Source organism: Myotis yumanensis, unplaced genomic scaffold (assembly GCF_028538775.1).
Source record: "Myotis yumanensis isolate MYYU_CA2020_CCGP unplaced genomic scaffold, mMyoYum1.0.hap1 SCAF_3, whole genome shotgun sequence".
Taxonomy (NCBI): Eukaryota; Metazoa; Chordata; class Mammalia; order Chiroptera; family Vespertilionidae; genus Myotis; species Myotis yumanensis.
Genome location: NW_027223754.1, coordinates 110,973,624 through 110,994,953, shown reverse-complemented (window position 1 = coordinate 110,994,953; position 21,330 = coordinate 110,973,624). Strand labels below are relative to the sequence as shown.

The 21,330-nt window shown below is 38.9% G+C and overlaps 1 protein-coding gene across 1 annotated transcript in view; it reads left to right on the top strand.

Annotated features, from left to right (window-relative positions):
- Positions 1-21,330, top strand: part of PSPC1 (paraspeckle component 1) — an 82,403-nt gene that overhangs the window by 30,538 nt on the left and 30,535 nt on the right. Inside the window, exons 4-5 of the mRNA XM_070409360.1 lie at positions 995-1,191; positions 10,833-10,917. Coding sequence (XP_070265461.1) covers positions 995-1,191; positions 10,833-10,917 — 282 coding nt within the window. The remainder of the gene's footprint in view (positions 1-994; positions 1,192-10,832; positions 10,918-21,330) is intronic.

Sequence of the window (21,330 nt, the reverse complement as noted above, 5' to 3'; positions counted from 1 at the left end):
CCTGTTGCCTCCCACAGAGGGGCAAGCGGGCGGTGTCCGGCTGGCCAAGGTGGGTGCCAGCGGGGGCCCCCGATCGCCCCGCTGATCACTCCACAGGTTGGCCCTGATCGCCGGCCAGGCCAGGCCTAGGGACTGTACCCATGCACGAATTTTGTGCACCCGGCCTCTAGTAAATAATAAATGTATGCATTGTGATACAGCTGTTAACAGACATTTCATGTCTTTATTGAGTTCACAGAATAGCAAGGAAAATGAGTATTGAACAAATAACTACAACTGTAGTATGTTAGGTATTTATATTTTGGCCTAGCCAATTAGCCTGGCACACAAAATTTAGTAAGCTTGCCCTGACTGGTTTGGCTCAGTGGATACAGTATGAGCCTGAGGACTGAGGGGTCCCAGGTTCGATTCCGGTCAAGGGAATGTATCTTGGTTGCGGGCATGTCCCCAGTAGGGCATGTGCCGGAGGCAGCTGATTGATGTTTCTCTTTCATCAATGTTTCTAACTCTCTATCCCTCTCCCTTCGTCTATGAAAAATCAATAAAATATATTTTTAAAAAAATTTAGTAATCTCTTACATGCTTTTACTACTGTCCCTAAAAGTTACTACTTAAAAGGGGAAAATAAATTGATTCCAGACAATTAACTTAGGACATATTGGATTCATATGTTGCAGATTCATTATGTAAAATTGTTTGTTGAATGAATACTAGAAAGGCCTTAATGTAGGTGATTATTAGGGAAGTACAGGTTTAGTATCCTATTGCATAGCTTTGAATTCTGATTCCATTATTATTGCGGCATTCTTGGGCAGTTTCTCAAAATCAGGCTTTTTAAAATCTGCATCACATTATTGCCACGAGGCAATTCAGGTAGAGTATTTTCCTGACAGTGCCGTGAATATTGTGAATGCTCAGTAAATGATGCTCTTTTATTTTTAGCTGTTTTACCTTTTAAACATACACTTCTGTATGTTTTTAACTGTAAACGTAGGGAAAGAGAACAGCCACCACGTTTTGCTCAACCTGGGACATTTGAATTTGAGTATGCATCTAGATGGAAGGCTCTTGACGAAATGGAGAAGCAGCAGCGTGAGCAGGTTGACAGAAACATCAGAGAAGCCAAAGAGAAGCTGGAGGCAGAAATGGAAGCAGCCAGGCATGAGCACCAGTTGATGTTGATGAGACAAGGTAAGGTGGGTTCATGTAGATGGGTTTTTTTTTTTCCTTAAGGCTTATTTATAGTTCCCAGTAACGGCTATCACTATTTAAATTGCTACTTAGTTTAGAGACAGTTGGAACTCAACATATTAGAAACAACATTCTCCCTTTTCCGAGAGAATGTCCTTATAAAAAAATATATTTTTTCTACACAAGTAGTGTTGTTGGAGGTAATTAAGGCTGCTGTTAAATTTTGCTCGTAGAAAGTACATGATTCTGCTGACAAAAATCAGGAAAGTAGATAATTTTTGGTATATAGATAATGTTATAAAGATTGTTTTTTGTTTGTTTTATTTTTGTATAAGGAATTATGCCAAATGTTGGCTATTTAAGATTATTACCACATGTGAAAAGATTACAAATGAATATTCTTTGACAGAGATAAAAAAAAATTCATGCCCTAGACATTTGGCTCAGTGGATAGAACGTCGGCCTGTGGACTGAAGGGTCCCAGGTTCAATTCCGGTCAAGGGCACATGCCCGGGTTGTGGGCTCTATTCCCAGTAGGGGTCGTGCAGGAGGTAGATGATCAGTGATATTCTCTTATTGATGTTTCTCTGCGCCCTCAATAAAATTATTTTTTTTAAATTGAAAAGAAAAGATTTATGTGTACTGGTGGATATGATTTAGGAAGACTATTAAACACTAGAGACAAAGCTAACTGAATTTCTAAGAGCAGTCATAATTTACTGGTCAAATTTACTGGACATTCATACACTTGCGTGTGGGGGGGCGGGGAAGGGCATGGTCCTCAGCCCGCCCTGCGCCCTCTTACAGTCCAGGACCCCTCGGGGTCCTTAGCATTGCCACAGAGGCAGGAGAGGCTTCTGCTGCGCTCGCCAGCTGTGAGCCCGGCTTTTGGCTGAGCAGGGCTCCTCCTGTGGGAGCGCACTGAACACTAGGGGGCAGCCCCTATATTGAGCCCTCTGATGGTCAGTGTGTGTCATGGTGACCAGTTGTTCAGCCGTTTGGTTGATTTGCATATTAGCCTTTTATTATATAGAAAGCCTGATATGCAAAATGTCCCCTCGGGAGTTCGACTGACCGGGAGTTCGATCACTCGCTATGATGTGTGCTCACCACCTGGGGGCAGCGCGGGATGAAGGAAGGCCCCGGGTGGCAGCTGGCAGCCTGGGAAGCAAGGCCACAGCCGTCAGCCGTTAGGGCCCCTACCCTGCATGAATTTCGTGCACAACCTCTAGTGTAATTATATAACTCTTAGTGGAGAGCGTTAACCCTGCCATGCATTTTGCTATTGCTCTCCACTCTTGTACCACTGGACTTTTTTGACTATGTTAATACTATTTTTGTATGCATTTGTACTGATAAATCAAGTAATAGAAGTACATTTCTTTCCTTTAAATGATATCTTTGGTTCCTGGTTACCGAAGCAAAAAGAACAACAAAATAGGCATATTTGGCTCCTCCTCCTCTCTCTTTTCCCCTTTACTTCTATTAATTTTGTTTCCAATTTATGTAGATTTATTACATTGACTTAATTTTTAAAATTTTTAAAGGCGACTTTTTTTATTTGTGAGAACCTTTAAGTTCTAATCTCTTTAATCAGTTTTTAATTATATGATACAGTGTTACCAACTCTAGTCACCATGTTATAGATTAAATCCACAGACCTCACTCATCTTTTAGCTGAAAGTTTGTGGCAACCACTTTTGTACTCTGTTGTTTCTATGTGTTTGACTTATTTTAGATTCCAGACTTGTTATGCCATGTAGTGTTTTTCTCTGGCTTATTTCACTGAGCATAATGCCCTCAGGTTCATCCTTATTGTTTCAAATGGCAGGATATCAGCATTTATAAAAATTTGCTAAGATTGCTCTTACCTGTCTGGCTCAGTTGAGCATCATCCCCTGCACCAGAATGTCACCTGTTCTTTTCCTGGTCAGTGTAAATGCCCAGGTTGCAGGCATGATCCCCAGTAGGGGGCATGCAGGAGGCAGCCATTTGCTGTTTCTTTCTCCTTCTCTCTCTCAGATCAATAAAAACATATTAAAAAACATTTGTTAAGATACATGTATTTCTAGTGGCTGAATAATACTCCATTATGTGTATGTGTATGCATATCTATATTTTTTATATTGTGTATATAGGTGTGTATGTGTTTATCTATATATACAGTGGGGCCTTGACTTACGAGTGTCCCGACTAACGAGTTTTTCGAGAGACGAGCCGTCTCTCGGCTGATTTTTTGCTTTGAGTTGTGAGCTAAAATTCGGGTTACGAGCCAGCTTCAGATACCCCACCGCTAGTTGGCACAGTGAACGCCACAACATCAGCCCAGCATCACGTGTCTCACCTGTTCACTTGAAGCGGTTAGCTCTTAGTTGAAGCATCAGTGTTGTGCTCGCATTTGTGCTTGCAGTTATTTTGCAAAACTTCGTTTTTTCAACCATGGATCTGAAGAAAGTAAGAGGGAAGGACAGTGCTGAGAAGAAGAAGCGGATGATGTACATTGAATTAAAGAAAGAAATTATCGAAAAACATGACCAAGGTGTGCGTGTAATCTACTTGGCAAAGCAGTTCAAGCGTAGCACTTCTACGATCTGCACCATACTGAAGCAGAAGGAGTCGATACAGGCTACAACTACAGCCAAGGGCGTTAAAATAATTTCTAAACAGCGGACATCTATCCATGAAAATATGGAGAAGCTGCTAATGGTGTGGTTAACGGAGAAGCAGCTCGAAGGAGGTACTGTGACAAAGGCTATAATCTGCGAGAAGGCACGAGCTATTTACGCTGATTTGCTGCAGCAGACCCCAGGCACTTCAATGGACGAGGCATCAGGCGAGCCGTTTAAAGCCAGTCGGGGCTGGTTCGAAATTTTTTTTTTTTTTTTTAAATATATTTTATTGATTTTTTACAGAGAGGAAGGGAGAGAGATAGAGAGTTAGAAACATCGATGAGAGAGAAACATCGACCAGCTGCCTCCTGCACATCTCCTACTGGGAATGTGCCCGCAACCCAGGTACATGCCCTTGACCGGAATCGAACCTGGGACCTTTCAGTCCGCAGGCCGACGCTCTATCCACTGAGCCAAACCGGTTTCGGCATGGTTCGAAATTTTTAAAAAGAGGACCGGCATTCACTCCTTTGTCAGACATGGTGAGGCAGCGAGCGCGGATATAAAGGAAGGTTACATCAACGAGCTCATCAAGGAGCACTCCGAGGAACTGACAACGCAGGAGCTAAAGGAGCTACAGATGCAGCAGCACATGGAGGTTTTGCAGGAAATAGATGACACGGAGGAGGAGGAGGAGGTTATCTCTATAAGTGAGATAAAGGAAATGTTGGGAATGTGGGAGAAACTTTCAGACTTTTTTCAAAAGAAACACCCAGAAAAAATTCCAACTGGGTGTGCGATGGAGCTATTTAATGACACTTGCCTAACTCATTTTAGAAATATTCTGAAAGGGAAGATGAAACAGATCTCATTGGACAGGTTTTTATCGAAAACTCCTGTAGATGAATGTGATGAAAGCGTGGCGAAAAGGGCAAAAATCAGCAAATAAGATTCAGTTATTCAGTTATTCAGTTCAGCCTTTCTCCTCCAACTCCATCAGCATCTTTAAGTTGTTTGATCTCTAAGGTAAATGCTGTACATTAAACTTAATAAAACAAGTTTATTGCACTACATTATATTGTTCAGTATTGTGTTTTTATACAATATTCGTTATTTTTAAATACATTTTTCTTATTTAAAAACATTTAACAAAACAATTGCGGTGTTTTTTGGGTGTCCGGAACAGATTAATGTCATTTCAATTCATTGTAATGGTGAAAATTGATTTGACATACGAGTAATTTGAGTTACGAGGTCCATCACGGAACGAATTAAACTCTTAAGTCAAGACCCCACTGTATATGGATCACATTGTGTCATATACACCACATCTTTTATATATATACTAGAGGCCCGGTGCACGAAAAAATTCATCCATGGGGGTGGGAGTGTGTCCCTCAGCCCAGCCTGAATCCTCTCCAATCTGAAACCCCTCGAGGGATGTCCAACTGCCCCTTTAGGCCCTGTGGGATCGGGCCTAAACGGGCAATCGGACATCCCTATCACAATCCAGGACTGCTGGCTCCCAACCGCTCGCCTGCCTGCCTGCCTGATTGCCCCTAACCGCTTCTGCTTGCCAGTCTGATCACCCCCTAACCACTCCCCTGCCAGCACCTAACTGCCCTTCCCTGCCGGCTCACTTGCCCCCAACTGCCCTCCCCTGCAGGCCTGGTCCCCACCCCCCAACTGCCCTCCCCTGCAGGCCTGGTCACCGCTAACTGCCCTCCCCTGCAGGTCTGGTTCCCCCCAACTGCCCTTCCCTGCAGGCCTGGTTCCCCCTAACTGCCCTCCACTGCTGGCCTGGTCCCCCCCAACTGCCTTCCCTGCAGGCCTCCTGTTCCCCCCAACTGCCCTCCCCTGCAGGCCTGGTCACCCCTAACTGCCCTCCCCTGCAGGCCATCTTGTGTGGTCAGTTTGCATATTACCTCTTTATTATATAGGATGTATTTTATTGAATTTATTGGTGTAACATTGGTTAGTAAAATTATATAGGTTTTAGGGTATAATTCTATAATACATCAGTTCTATAATATATTGTATTGTGTGTTCACTCCAAGTTCACCACTTCATTAGCATTTATGCCCCTTATACCATGTCTTCATGATCCAGTCATCTGATGACAGATCTTAGTTTTTTTCCATATATTGGCTAGTGTGAATAATGCTGCGATGCTAGCTCTTTAGCATTCTGTTTTAATGATCTTTAACAATAATCCTTATATGTGTTTAAATCTTAACCTTATTTTAAATATGTTGAGGCATGATGTTTCTGTTCATCACTTAATTGTCTGATGTTTACCCTCATAATTTTTTAAAGAAGGGTTTACAGAAACAATCTTCCTGAAGTACTCTGTGTACTTTAAACTGGCACTTGAATGGTAAAAATTCATGTTTTTTCTCCCCTCTATTTCTTTCTTTTTAAAAAAAAATTATATTTTATTGATTTTTTACAGAGAGGAAGGGAGAGAGATAGAGAGTTAGAAACATCGATCAGCCGCCTCCTGCACATCTCCCACTGGGAATGTATCCACAACCCATGTACATGCCCTTGACCGGAATTGAACCTGGGACCTTTCAGTCCGCAGGTCAATGCTCTATCCACTGAGCCAAACCGGTTTCGGCATCCCCTCTATTTCTTAAGTACTTGATAGCATGTCTCATTGTCTTCTAGTATTGAATGTTTCTGTGAGGAAGTCTGAAATAAGCCTGGATTCCCTCCGCCCCCCCACCCCCTTACAAGTGACTTGATCCTTTCAGCAGGCTTTCATGTGAATTTTTTCTTTTTAAAGTCTAGTAATTTACCCAGTACATGTTTCCCCCAAAATTTTTGTTATGAGGAATCTTAAATGAAATACTTGAAAGAATATTAAGGTGCTCACTACTTAGATTCTATTGTTAACATTTTACCATTCTTGCTTTATTACATCTTTTCATCTGTTAGTTTAAAAAATTTTTTTAAAGATATTTTCATTGATTTCAGAGAGGAAGGGAGAGGGAGAAATAGATAAAAATCTGATGACAGAGAAACATTAATCGGTTGCCTTCTGCATACCTGCCACTAGGGATGGAGCCTGCAATCTGGGCATGTGCCCTGACTGGGACTTGAACCATGACCTCCTGGTTCCTAGGTCAGTGATGGCGAACCTATGACACGCGTGTCAGAGGTGACATGCGAACTCATTTTTTTGGTTGATTTTTCTTTGTTAAATGGCATTTAAATATATAAAATGAATATCAAAAATATACACCTTTGTTTTACTATGGTTGCAAATATCAAAAAATTTCTATATGTGACACAGTACCAGAGTTAAGTTAGGGTTTTTCAAAATGCCGACACGCCGAGCTCAAAAGGTTCGCCATCACTGTCCTAGGTCAACCACTGAGCCACGCTAGCCAGGCAAAAGTATTTTTATTTTTATTTTTTTACTGCTCTTGACTGGGAATCAGAGCTGAGATTTTTTGGTTCATGGGCCAACGCTTTACCCACTGAGCCAAACTGGTCAGGGAACTTTGGGTTATTTTTTTAAGAAAGATTCCTATAAGGGTATGATTTACTGGATCAAAGGATAAAAACATATCTAGTTATATATATTTTTGGTAATTTACCCTGAGAAGGATGTTATTGCAGTGTACAGATATATACACTTTAGTGCAACTTTAGCAACTTTGGATATTAACAAAACTTAAATAATTTAGGTCCTGGACGGTTTGTTTAGTTGGTTAGAATATCGTCCCAGTATGCCAGGAAGTTTGTGGATACAATCCCTGGTCAGGGCACATACTACAAGAATCAACCCAATGAAGGCATAAATAAGTGAAACGACAAATCAGTTTTTTTTCTTTTTCTTTTTCTCTCTCTTTCTCTCTCTCTCTCCTTCTCTCTCTCTCTCCTCCCCTCCCCTCCTGCTCTCTCTCTCAACTAAATTAAAGCAATTCAGTAAATGTAAAATGGTAGTTTTAAGTTGATATTGTGCCTACTTAGTATCAGATAATACGCTTATCTGATAATTGCATTGTCCAGTCCTTTGAACTAATTATTATACCAAAGTTACAGGTAAGAAAATGTGAACCGAGAGGTTAAAGCAGCTTTATCAACTGGCACATCTTAAAAGGAGAAGATCCAGTTGTCAGAAAACAAACATTCATGGTCTTTTCTTATTCCTTTTCATGGACAAAAATGTAATGCATATACATATAGTCAGTGGTTCTCAACCTTCCTAATGCCGCGACCCAGTTCCTCATATTGTGGTGACCCCCAATTTCATTGTTACAAATTGAACATAATTAAAGCATAGTGATTAATCACAAAAACAATATGTAATTATATATGTGTTTTCCGATGGTCTTAGGCGACCCCTGTGAAAGGGTTGTTCGACCCCCAAAGGGGTCGCGACCCACAGGTTGAGAACCACTGCACTAGTTAAACTTCACAGAGATATTTTTTCCCATTGACATTTTTTAGAGAGAGAGTTAAATTTTTTTTTTTTTTTTTTAAGAGATAGTGGAGCCCTAACCGGTTTGGCTCAGTGGATAGAGCATCGGCCTGTGGACTCCATGGTCCCAGGTTCGATTCCAGTCAAGGGCATGTACCTTGGTTGTGGGCACATCCCCAGTAGGGAGTGTGCAGGAGGCAGCTGATCGATGTTTCTAACTCTCTCTCCCTCTCCCTTCCTCCCTGTAAAAAAAAAAAAAAAAAAGAGAGAGAGAGAGAGGAAGGGAGGGAGTAGGGGAAGAGGAGGAGAAAAACACCTATGTGAGAGAGACACATCTATTGGTTGCTTCCTGCTCTCACCCCGACTGGGGTCTGGCATTTGATCCTTTGTCTGGGAATCAAACCCACGACCCTTTGGTGCTTGGACTGACGCTCTAACCATTGAGAACATGGACTAGGGTTGTAATGCATATTTTTACATTTATAATTATACTAGAGGCCCGATGCATGAAATTTGTGCAAGAGTAGGCCTTTCTTCCTTGGCTACCAGCACTGGCTTCCCTCTGGCACCCGGGACCCAGGCTTCCGTTGGCCACCAGCATGCACCCAGGACCCGGGTTTCCCTCACAGTCCTGGCTTCTTCTGGAAAGTCATCCGAAAGGTTGTCCAGTCTAATTAGCATATTATGTTTTTATTATAGAAATGGTAGGTAGTCTTAAAAACTACAAACATTACAAAGGTATGATAAATTTTTACAGGCTATACTGGATTGACTTTCTTGGATACTTAATGATAGTAGGACATTTTTCTTGGCTTGGCGTATTGAAGAACTAGAGTCCCGGTGCACAAGATTCATGCACGGGTAGGGTCCCCAGGCCCAGCTGGAGATCAGGTCGGATCAGGGCCTGCCTTCATTCTGCGCCACTCCCTGTTGGTCAGTGCATGGGGAAAATTTGCATATTAGACTTTTATTATATAGGCTTTCCTCCTAGGAATATAAGTTGATTATATATTTTAGATTTCTCCCACTAAAGTAATTATGTGATAGTTGTGTAGCTCTCAATGTTGGTTGCACAATGGAGTCATCTAAGGAGGTTAAAAAAAATACTGATGTCTGGTCCACTTGCCAAGACATTTTCATTTAATTGGTCTGTGATTAAAAGGTATTTAAGTAATTCTAATTAGCAGTTAGTTATGGTTGACAACTAATTGTGTAACTGTTTGAAATCATTTTAGTCATATTTGATGTTCTTTAAGATAACTAAGTGTTATCTCATCGGGTATGTTATTAAAATTACCTGGTCCCTATTCCATATGCCAAAACTGACTTTTCTGAAAGAGTCCTAAAATCTGTTTTTTAATTTATATTTTTTAAGTTTCCCACTATTTCTGATTATCCAGGTTTGGGGCACTGGCATTTTGGAAAGAGCTTTGTAATTAGGATCGATTTGGCTGTGTATTCCTGCTGAACTGAGCAATAGCTGAATGGCTAGAATACATTTATAATCTATTTGAATTATTTTTGGGGAGAGAGGGGATAATACACAATATGTTTCCAATCTATAAGATGACATGATAATATTTACCTTGTTAGGGCTGTGATTCCAGTCCTGTTATGGTTATGATGATAGGGTTATTGTCACATAGAAAGTTAACTGGAACTGTTAATATTATGTAAGTTCTGAATGTAGTGATTTATTATGAAATGTTAAAATTGAAATAATTTATGTTTATTTTAGAAATCCCGGTATGATGAGAGACAAGGAAAATAAAGGCAACCAATAATTGTGCCATTCAGAGTATTTCATTATTTTGATATCTTTTAGTCTTTGCTTGTATGCACACATAATTTGGTAAGATATTACAAAGATTTTTGCATTTGGAAAGTTAATCTACTACTTCTCAACACAAATACACTTTTTGTTATCTTACATTATTGTGGAACTCCTGTTCTTGATAATAGCAAGTATAGTGACAGTGGGAGTGGAGTGCTTTGTTTATCTTGTTTAAAATGATCTTGTTCATTCAGCCTTTTTCCTCTCTCAGGAATTTTCCTCATTGCTCTTTTTTATAAGACACTGACTTAGTGTAGGAGGAATTTCACACTAATTGTGTTGGGAGGGATGCTCAGTGTATAACCGCTATACCTACTGTTTGTCTGGTGTGGTTCTTACATGCCCTCTGCTGATGTCTCCCAAAGCATCTTTTTGGGTTTTGCACTTGCAATGGAAAAATTCTGATTTGTTTAAAAGGTGTAAGTGAAATACAGCTATCATTTATTCTGTTTTTAGTATTTTTTAGCCCCTATGTTAAAAATATCTTACCTATTTTAATTTCTGAAGAAAAGAATGAATTTTATTATTGTCTTAATACACATGAAGAAACAGGCCCAGGAAGCTTATTAATTTTATTAATTACACAGCTTATAATCTTTAATTATAAGGTTATATAATAATGACATGAATGAGAATAAATTATGAATTTTGCATGAATATGAATAAATTATTATGTATATTGCCCATAATAGAGAGTCTATATGCTCACTGATAAAAAAGTACAGAAGGCAAGCTAAAATATTAATGGGTAATCAATATTTTATAGATTTAATGAGGCGTCAAGAAGAACTCAGACGCCTGGAAGAACTCAGAAACCAAGAGCTGCAAAAACGGAAGCAGATACAACTGAGGTAAAAAAAAAATACATTGTAACATAGATGTGAATACACATAGTTCTTGTGTGTTACTAATAAAACATCACCCTTCCAGTGTAAACAAATTGTACAAGTTGGAAAATACAAACAAAATTGTCCATTTTTGACTATACTTAGGGATTTATTCCACAAAGTCGCATATTTTTTTTTGTTATTCTTAGGATTTTTTAGCTGGTTATTGACATTTTGATGGCATACACTGTGACTTTTCATATGGGGCCTAGGCATTACTGAATACAATTTATTGTAAGAATGCACTATGATTTACTGTATTTTCTTAGTTTTAATTTTTTGCCTGTGTATGACAATGATATGAATTCCTTTATGCATCTTTGTGCTTCTGAAACACCTTTCCATGTACCTGTAATATTTAATTGTGAAATATAAGGTAAATGTTACTCTAAAAGTTAAAAATCATAATAATTAGGAAATGTTACGAACGAAGTTATGGTAAATTAAAGCAAACTTAAAATTTGTTTCTGAAAGTACTATAAAAGTGTAGTAAGTTCTTATATAGGAAGTAAGGTGCTCATGGGAAATAAAAAATAAAGAAGAAAGTAAAAAACCTTGAATGAGTGTAAAGTGTCTTCATAGTCTGGGAATAGGTAGTATTCAGTATATTTTAGTTCATTTTTTCCAACTTTGTATCTGGTTTGTATATATGTTTACATCTTGGAACTACTATGATTTTACTCTAACCTACTTATTCTCAAATTTAGTACTTGACCTGGCCACACCAGTATTCTAACTGGGGGAATGGTTAGAAAGTCTGAAACCTCTCCTCATAAACTGTAGGGACAGAGCTTTAATAAAGTCTCTAAGTCAGCGGTTCTCAATCTGTGGGTCGAGACCCCTCTGGGGGTCGAATGACCCTTTCACAGGGGTTGCCTAAGACTATTGGAAAACACATGTATAATTACATATTGTTTTTGTGATTAATCACTATGCTTTAATTATGTTCAATTTGTAACAATGAAATTGGGGGTCACCACAATATGAGGAACTGTATTAAAGGGTCCCGGCATTAGGAAGGTTGAGAACCACTGCTCTAAGTGATTCTGGGATTCCCTAAAGCTTCAGAGTCCTTATTGTATACAACTCACCACATGAACTCCTTACATGAGAAACCTTTATTCTGGCTCGCTCTTGTATCTTCTTTTTTATGTGAATGTGTTAAAGTCTCTTCTACTTTTACAAAGAAAAAGAATCCTCCCCTTCTTTAACAAAAAACCTTATCTGAATTCAGCTTTCACTTACAGTGATAAAGTGGAACCTTTATTCCAGCAGGTTGTTCGAGAAGGGATATTTTCGAAAACTAAAATCATTTTTTCCCATTAGAAATAATATAAATTGTATTAACTCGTTTCAGATCCCAAATGATTCTGTTTAAATGTTTCTATGTACAGTATGTCTAAAGTACTGTTTAATTTATAAGCAAACACTTATTTTCTTAAATTTATTGAACTACCCTTTACTAGCCTTAAATAATTTTCGACACTGGTTCCACGGGTGTCTTTTAGGAGGTCAGTATGAGGCATCTTCGCTTTTTCACATATCATTATTTCTGAAATGCTGTCACTTATTCCAAGTCAACAGTTTTTTTTTACCTCTTTAATTGCCTGTGATCATTGTTTCTTTCACGCCCTTAGCAACATTAGCACTCTTTTTTTTTTTTTTTTTAAGATTTTTTTAATTGATTTTTATAGAGAGACACATCGATGTGATGGGAGAGTAAATCATCAATCGGTTGTCTACTGCAAGCCCCGAGTCTACAACCTGGTCATGTGCCCTGACTGAGAATGAAACTAGCAACCTGTTGGTGCAGTGGGCGATGTCAATCCAAATGAGTTACACTGGCCAGGGCAACATTAACACTTTTTTTGGGGGGGTTAATATTCACTGGAGGATATTTTTTTTCATTGATTTATTAGAGAGGGAAGGGAGGAAGGAGAGAGAAATATGGATGTGAGAGAGACATCTATTGGTTGCCCCCTGAATTGAGCTGGGGATTGAACCTGCAACCCAGATAAGTGCCCTTGATTTGGAATTGAACTGATGACCCTCCTGTGGTCAGGCTGATGCTCTAACCACTATTCAACACTGGTCAGGGCAATATTAGCATTCTTGATAACCTCCTTATGTTTTAAAATTGTGTTAATCAGTCCATTTGGCCAGTAAGAAAAGCAAAAAACAACAATACAAAACAAAAACCCCAAAAGAACAAATATAAACCCTCCCAAAATATTTATAGCAAAATTTCCTGAGATGTTAACAAGGAGAGGTTTAGCTGTATATTGACTCACCTGGGCACACTCTCCTTTGTTTTTGCTTTGTCATGCTGATGAATCAGCATGAAAGGGGTGTCAGTATACCAAAGTTAACAAAAGACATTTTAACAGGTCCCTTCTCCATCCGCCGCCCCCCCACCCCCCACCCCCTTGCCAAACAACTTGGTCTAGAACCAAATTGTTTGAGATGGGAGAAGTTCAAGAACCACGGTATGTATGACTGTTTGACAGCTAGGATTTTTATTTTTTAAAACCAATTTAAACTCATTTAATATGACCATAGTAGTGGTTTTTTTAAAGTTTTTTTTATTTTTCAATTTATGTTTACATTCAATATTATTAGATTAGTTTCAGGTGAACAGCAATAGTGGTTAGACCTAACAATCATGCTTTACAAAGTGTTCCTCCTATATTTCAGTACCTACCTGGTACTATATAATTATTGCAGTACTATTGATTATATTTATTATGCTGTATTATACATCCCTATGACTTTTTATTTTATTATTTTTTAATCCTCCCCCAAGTACATGCTTTTCATTGATTTTTACAGGAAGAAGGGAGAGAGAGGAACAGGTTGGTTACCTCCTATATGTGCCCCAACTGGAGTTTGAACCCGAAACCTGGGTATGTGCTATGACTTGGAATCAAACCTGTGACCCTTTGGTCCATGGATGATGCTCCAACCAACTGAGCAACACTGGCCAGGGCCCCATGACTATTTTGTAACTACCAATTTGTACTTGTTAATCCATTCACGTTTTTCACCCAGTCCCCCACCTTCCCTCCCTTCTGACAATTATTGGTGTATTCTCTGAATCTATGAATCTGTTTCAATTTTGTTTGTTTATTTTGTTCTTTAGCTTCCACATATAAGTGAACTCATATTGTGTTTGTTTTTCTCTGACTCACTTACTCACTTAGCATAATACCCTCCAGGGCTCACCATGCTTGACAGCTAGGCTTTTAAAATTAGTACCCTACCCTTCATGTGCTGAAAAAATAAAAAATTAAAACCAAAGAGAATTTTGGAGAACCCAAAATAGAGTACAAACCTAACAAATGACCTAGCTAGTGTTGCTCAGTGGTTGAGCATTGACCTATGAAGGCCAGGGCACATGCCTGGATTGTGGATTCGATCCCCAGTAGGGGGTGTGCAGGAGGCAGCCAGTCAATGATTTCATCATTGATTTTCTCTCTCTCTTCACCCTTTCCCTTTCCCTCTGAAATCACAACAAAAAAGAAGACAAACATAACAAATGTACCTAACTATATTTCAACTGGAAAATATCACACTGAAAGCAGATGGGAAAGAAAATAAGGAATCTAAATAACTTTGGAAAACAGTATCTTGATTGGATACTATACGCCAATGACAAAAAGAACAATATAATGTAGTTGGTGTTTTTCACTGAGATGATGTGTTAGCAATTCTGAAACTACTTTATTTGTATGTTTGTTTTATCTTTATTTAGGTCTTTAATGAGAATAAATGTATATACTTTTAAAATTGAACACATGAGTAAATATAGATAATGAGACCCAGGTTTCTCAGTGTTGGAGAAAGAAAAGAGCAGGGCTAAAATTAAAATGATCTTCTGTCATATTAGGATCAGAGGTGTCAGTATGAATTTTGTAGTATTTAATTTAGACAAATACAGAAATATCGATGTGTGTATATGTGGGTGTCCAGGCGCATTCATTATTTTATAGTTCTGTCTTGAAGCAGTGATGCCTCAGAAACGGTGGGCCCATCTAGTGCCCAGATTTTTGTTTCAAAACACCTTTCTCTATGTGTAGCCGTTTTGGCTCAGTGGATAGAGTGTCAGCCCGTGGACTGAAGGGTCCTGGTTTTGATTCCAGTCTAGGGCATGTACCTTGGTTGCATGTACCTCGGCCGGACATGCACTGAAGGCAACCAATTGACATTTCTCTCTCACAATGATGTTTCTCTCTTAGTATCTCCCCCTTCCTTTCACTCTCTCTGAAAATCAATGGAAAAATTACCTCAGTGAGAATTAACTTTCTTTCTTTACTTTTTTTTTTTTATCTTCACCTGAAGACATATTGAGAGAAAGAGAGAGAGAAACATTGTTGTTGTGAGAAACATTGATTGGTTGCCTTCTGCACCTTCAACCCAGGTATGTTTCTTGGCTGGGAATCAAAGGCAACCTTTAAGAATGAAGGACGAGGCTAAACCAACTGAGCCACTCTTGAGGACTGGCTAGGACTGAAAAGCTTAAGATGAGCCTGGGACCTTTTTGCCAAATAGTAAGAATATAATAAAAAAAGGATGGGCCGAAACCGGTTTGGCTCAGTGGATAGAGCGTCAGCCTGCGGACTGAAGGGTCCCAGGTTCGATTCCGGTCAAGGGCATGTACCTGGGTTGCGGGCACATCCCCAGTGGGAGATGTGCAGGAGGCAGCTGATCGGTGTTTCTCTCTCATCGATGTTTCTAACTCTATCTCTCTCCCTTCCTCTCTGTAAAAAATCAATAAAATATATTAAAAAAAAAAAAGGATGGGATGTGCCCTGGCTCGTGCCTCAGTTGGTTGGGCTTCGTACCAAGCACCAAAAGTTTGCTGATTCCATTCCTGGTCAGGGCACATGCTTTGGTTGTGGGCTCAGTCCCTGGTAGGGGGCATATAGGAGGCAGCCAATTGATGCTCTTTCACATAAATATCTCTCTCTCTCTCTCTCTCTCTCTCGCTCGCTCTCTCTCCCCCCCTCCCTTCCCCTCCCCTCCCTCCCTCCCTTTCTCTCTAAAAATCAATGAAAAGCCTTTTTTTAAAAGAATAAAATGGTTAGGACATGTTGAAAAGAACACGAGCCAAATTGAAGTAGACCCAAATGGCCAAAGTTGGCACAGTTTCAACAACAAAGTAAAAAATGGTAATGTTAGATTTAAAAAATTTTTTTTTAAATTTACTGATTTGAGGAGGGAGAGTCGGGGAGGGAGGGAAAGAGAGAGAGAGAGAGAGAGAGAGAGAGAGAGAGAGAGAGCATCGATTTGTTTTTCTACTTATTTATGCATTCATTGGTTGATTCTTGTATGTGCCCTGACCAGAAATAGAACCTTGGCATATCCGTATGATGGTCTAAATAAATGAGGTACCCTGCCAGATCTGATAATGTTAGATTTTAAGCTGTAGAATAAATACTGTGAGTTCATATGATAGGAGTAAATGAATGAATGAATGAATGAATGAATGAGTAAATGGAGGAGAATGGGTGGCACCTTTTTTCAGTAAAGTTCCAATTAATAAACGCAGAAGGAATGAGAAAATCACCAGTGGACAAATACTGCAGTGATGATTGTTACTCATAAAGTCTAATGATGGGTGCTAAAGCTGTTATGCAAAACTTGAGAAACAAGATTTGCATCGTCTGAAATTTGTATTATGTACATATCGAAAAATAGTAAACTTAAAGTGGAGAAACATAGCAGAACCACCATTACCAAGTGTTAAAGTTTAAGTCATCTGTAATAAGACATTGGCACCAAGACACCTTGATATCATGCACTTAGAAGAATAGTGTCATTTCGAGGAAAAAAGGGGACATATGTGATACTTTCAACAATAAAGAATTATTTAAAAGAAAAAAGAATAGTGTCATTTCTGTGGTTTTTTTACCAAAAATGTATAACCTCATGCTAGTCATGAGAAAACTAAGACAAACTCAAATTGAAGGACATTATACAAAATAATCAGTTTTCTTTAAAAATGCCATGTTTATGAAAGATAAAAAGTGAATTGTTACAGACTGGCTGAGACTAATGAGAGGAAATAATTTGCAATGTGGGCTTCTCGATAGGGTCTTGGAACAGAAGAAGGGGACATTAATGGAGAAACAGGTGAAATTTGAATAATATCTGTAGTATAACTAGTATTATACCAATGTTAATTCCTGGCTTTCACAATTGTATCATGGTTATGTAAAATATTATAATTAGGGAATACTGTATGAGGGATATGTAGGAAGTTTGTACTATTTTTGCAGCTTTTCTGTAAGTTTAAAATTAGAAATAAGAGGGGGGGGGAAGTACCCTAGGTATTGGGGGTTCTGTGGGAAACAAAAGACAAATTCTGCTACTTTGGAACTTACATTGGAGGGAGGCACATATAAATTGGAATTATCAGATCATTAAAAAGCAAGTCAAGTACACAGACCTAGTATGGAGTACTTATTGAAATTTTTAATAGGTTACTTATTTCATAATAGGTGAAATATTGGTTGCTTGATATGAGTTTTCTATGTATATGGTTATTTTTCATTGAATGGTTTTTTCATTAATCTTATTTAATATGCAAATATTCATCATATTCAACTTGAAATTCAGATAACTGTATACTAATAGTAAAACTATATCTGCCCGGGCCAGTTTTTGTTCAGTGGTTAGAGTGTGGTCTGTAGACTGAGGGGTCTTGGGTTAGATTCCGGTTAAGGGTAACTACTTTGGTTGCACAGCCCCTTCCACTCTCTCTAAAAAATCAATGGATCAATGGAAAAAATATCCTCAGGTGAGGGTTAACCAAAAAAAAAAAAAAATCTTTATAGTGAGGTGATAATTTGATGGATAATCTTGGTGCTTGGTTACATTCTAGTTAGATAAGTGCAGTGACAAATGTATTAACAAGCTTACCCTGTGCCTGGTGGTAGGGAGTTTCTTTTGAAATTACTGTGATAATACTAATTTTAGAATCTGAACAACTTTTCTTAAAATCATTAGTTTTGTAGCATGTGTCAAAGGAAGGGAAAAAATTGCTGTGTTTGGGAAGTTAATTTCATCCCAATAATACTTGTACGACAAAGCAAATAAAATTAATAGCAGTAAAACTGCAGAAATTTATCTGATCAGACTGCTACCATATAAGAAGTGTTATTTAGGACCTGGCTGGGTAGCTCATCTGGTTAGTGTCACCCCTGTATACCAAGGTTGAGGGTTCAATCCCTGGTCAGGGCACATACAAGAATCAACCAGTGAATGCATAAATAAACAAGTGGAACAACAAAAATTGATGTTTCTAGAGGGGCAATGGAGGGATAAGGACACATATGTAACACCTTAATAAAAAAAAAATTGGTGTTTCTTTTTCTGTCTTTCTTTTCCCTGTTGTACATATGTTTGCTTATTATTATTTTTTTTTTAAATATATTTTATTGATTTTTTACAGAGAGGAAGGGAGAGAGATAGAGAGTCAGAAACATCGATGAGAGAGAAACATCGATCAGCTGCCTCCTGCACACCTCCAACTGGGGATGTGCCCGCAACCCAGGTACATGCCCTTGACCGGAATTGAACCCGGGACCTTTCAGTCCGCAGGCCGACGCTCAATCCACTGAGCCAAACCGGTTTCGGCATGTTTGCTTATTTAAATAAATTTTTTTATTGCTATTTAGAAAGAGAGGAAGGGAGAGGGGGAGAGAGAGAAACATTGATCTGCTGCCTCCTGCATGCCTCCTACCAGGGTTAGAGCCCGCAACCCTGGCATGTGCCCTGGCTGGGAATTAAACTGGCAGCCTTTCAGTGCATGGGAGGATGCCCAACCAATTGAGCCGCACTGACCAGAGGATATAAACTTTTTCATACCCTCTTTTCTGCTCATACAAAATGATTTTTAAAGTAGCAATAGACCCAACTGGTGTGGCTCAGTGGTTGAGCATCAACCTATGAACCAAAGGTCATGGTTTGAATCCTGGTCAGGGCATGTGTCTGGGTTGTGGGCTTCATCCCCAGTGGGGGGGAGTGCAGGAGGCAGCTAATTTTCTTTCATTGATGTTTCTGTCTTTTCCTATGCCTCCCTCTCTGAAATCAATAAAAATATATTAAAAAGAAAAAAACAGCAATAGGAGTACTATTCTAGTCCTAGCCGGCTTTGCTCAATGGATAGAGCATCAATCAACCCGAGGACTAAATGGTCCCAGGTTTGATTCTGGTCAAGGGCACATACCTCGGTTGCAGGCTTGATCCCTGGCCCTGGTTAAGACACGTGCCAGAGGCAACCAATCGATGTATCTCTCTAACTTGGATGTTTCTCTCCCTCTCTCTCTCTCTCTCTCTCTCTCTCTCTCTCTCTCTTCCCTTTCCTCCTACCCCCTCCCTCCCACTGTCTACAAATCAATTGAAAAATATCTCAGGTGAAGATTAACAACAACAATAAATAGGAGTGCTGTTCTTGTACTTGCTCATTTTTCTGACAATACCTTAGACATTCACTCATGTCTATAAATGCAAATTTACCTCTTTTAACAGTTGTGTTCTTGGCATTGGGGGAACCATAGTTGTCCCCCATTTATAATTGACAAGTGGCCTGGTGCACAAATTCATGCACATCAAAAGGAAATTACTTAGAAGAAATATTTTAATATCACTATTCGCCCTTTCTCTATAATAGAAGTGTCAACCAAATTTCATGATAGACAATGACAGTTGGAAACACACATGTGCGATTGGCGCCTGCAAGAGCTTTATCTGTATCATGCATGTGCTAGTCAACTTAGCCTTTTATAGATATAGAACAAACTTGCTAATTAATTAGGCCTGCTTTCTGATTTAGCTAAACATTTTCCAGCCAAGTGAAGCCCCTCAATTTCTCTTTCAGGTAATTGTCAGCAACACAGCAGTAAATATCAACACGAAGCAGATTATTATTATAGATCATGCAGGGAGAACAAAGGGTGAAATATTTAATTGCAGCAGTGTTTGACTATATTCTGAAGTCATTTTCAAAGGCCACCATTTCTTCTTTTCAGTTGGGTCAAGTTTCTGAGCTTTCTAAATCTCCGTTTTCCTGCTAATGAAAAGAAAATCCCTCATCTACCTACTCCAGGTCTTCTGTGAGGATCAAATGAGATGAGGCACAGGAAAATGCTTCACAGACTTTTGGTTACAGTATGAAGTGTTTTCCACCTGGCTATAAAGCAAATCGTATTCCTGGGCTGCAGAAACTGCAAGGAGGCTAGTTGTTGCTAAGGAGAGGAAGCCGTTCGTTGCTGTGTGACGTCATCACCCAGACAGAGGGAAGGACACTTAGCATATTAGCCTTTTATATATATAGATTGTGTTTGCAACCTTTGCCACTGTGTGTGTGTGTGTGTGTGTGTGTGTGTGTGTGTGTATGCATATAGACACCCTTGCACACTTGTGCAGTTATTTCTGTTTAGTTTACTGGGAATGGACTTGCACATTTAAAATTATCTTATGTATGTAATACAAACTGACCCTCAATAAGGTCATTGTTACAATTCCAAAGACCAAAAAACTGAAAACCCAAAGCCTTTTCATCTGACATCATGTGATAGGATCTGAGTCTATTGTATGGAAAAAACTTGACCTGCACTTAAGATTTTACGAATGTCCAAGCTTTTCTTTTTTTAAATCCTCACCCAAGGATATTTTTCCATTGATTTTATTTTTTTTTTGAGAGAGAGAGAGTAAGAGAGAGGGAAAGACAGAGAAATATTGATGTGAGAGAAAAACATTGATTGGTTGCCTCCTGTACCAGCCCCAACCAGGTCCCACTTACGTGCCCTTGACCTGAATAGAGCTGGGACCCTTTGAATAGAGCAGGCCAATGCTCTATCCACTGAGACAAGCCGGCTAGGGCCTGTCCAACCTTTTCTATGTCGACAGAATGTGAATTTTCATTTTACTGCAGAAATAATGATGTGGTTGATTATTAGGTCTTGTCTCAGATTCCACTGGGGATATAATAATATTATATTAATCCTTTTCAAAATCGGAAAAACTCAGTTTAAAACACGTGGCCTTAAGAATTTTTGAATAGGGGAAATTTTATCTGTACTTATGTACATTGTCAGCAGTATACGAATACAAAGCTATTTTCTTCTTTTAAATTTTATTTTTCAATTATAGTTTACATTCAACAATGTTTTATATTTCTGTTGTACAGTATAATGGTTAGACACTCATACTTTACATAGTGATCTCAATATTTTTAGTACCCACCTGGCACTATACATAGTTCTTACAATATTATTTACTATATTTTCTATCTGTATTTCACATCTCCGTCACTATTTTGTAACTACCAATTTGTAGTTCTTAAATTCCTTCAATTTTTTTTACCCAGCCCTC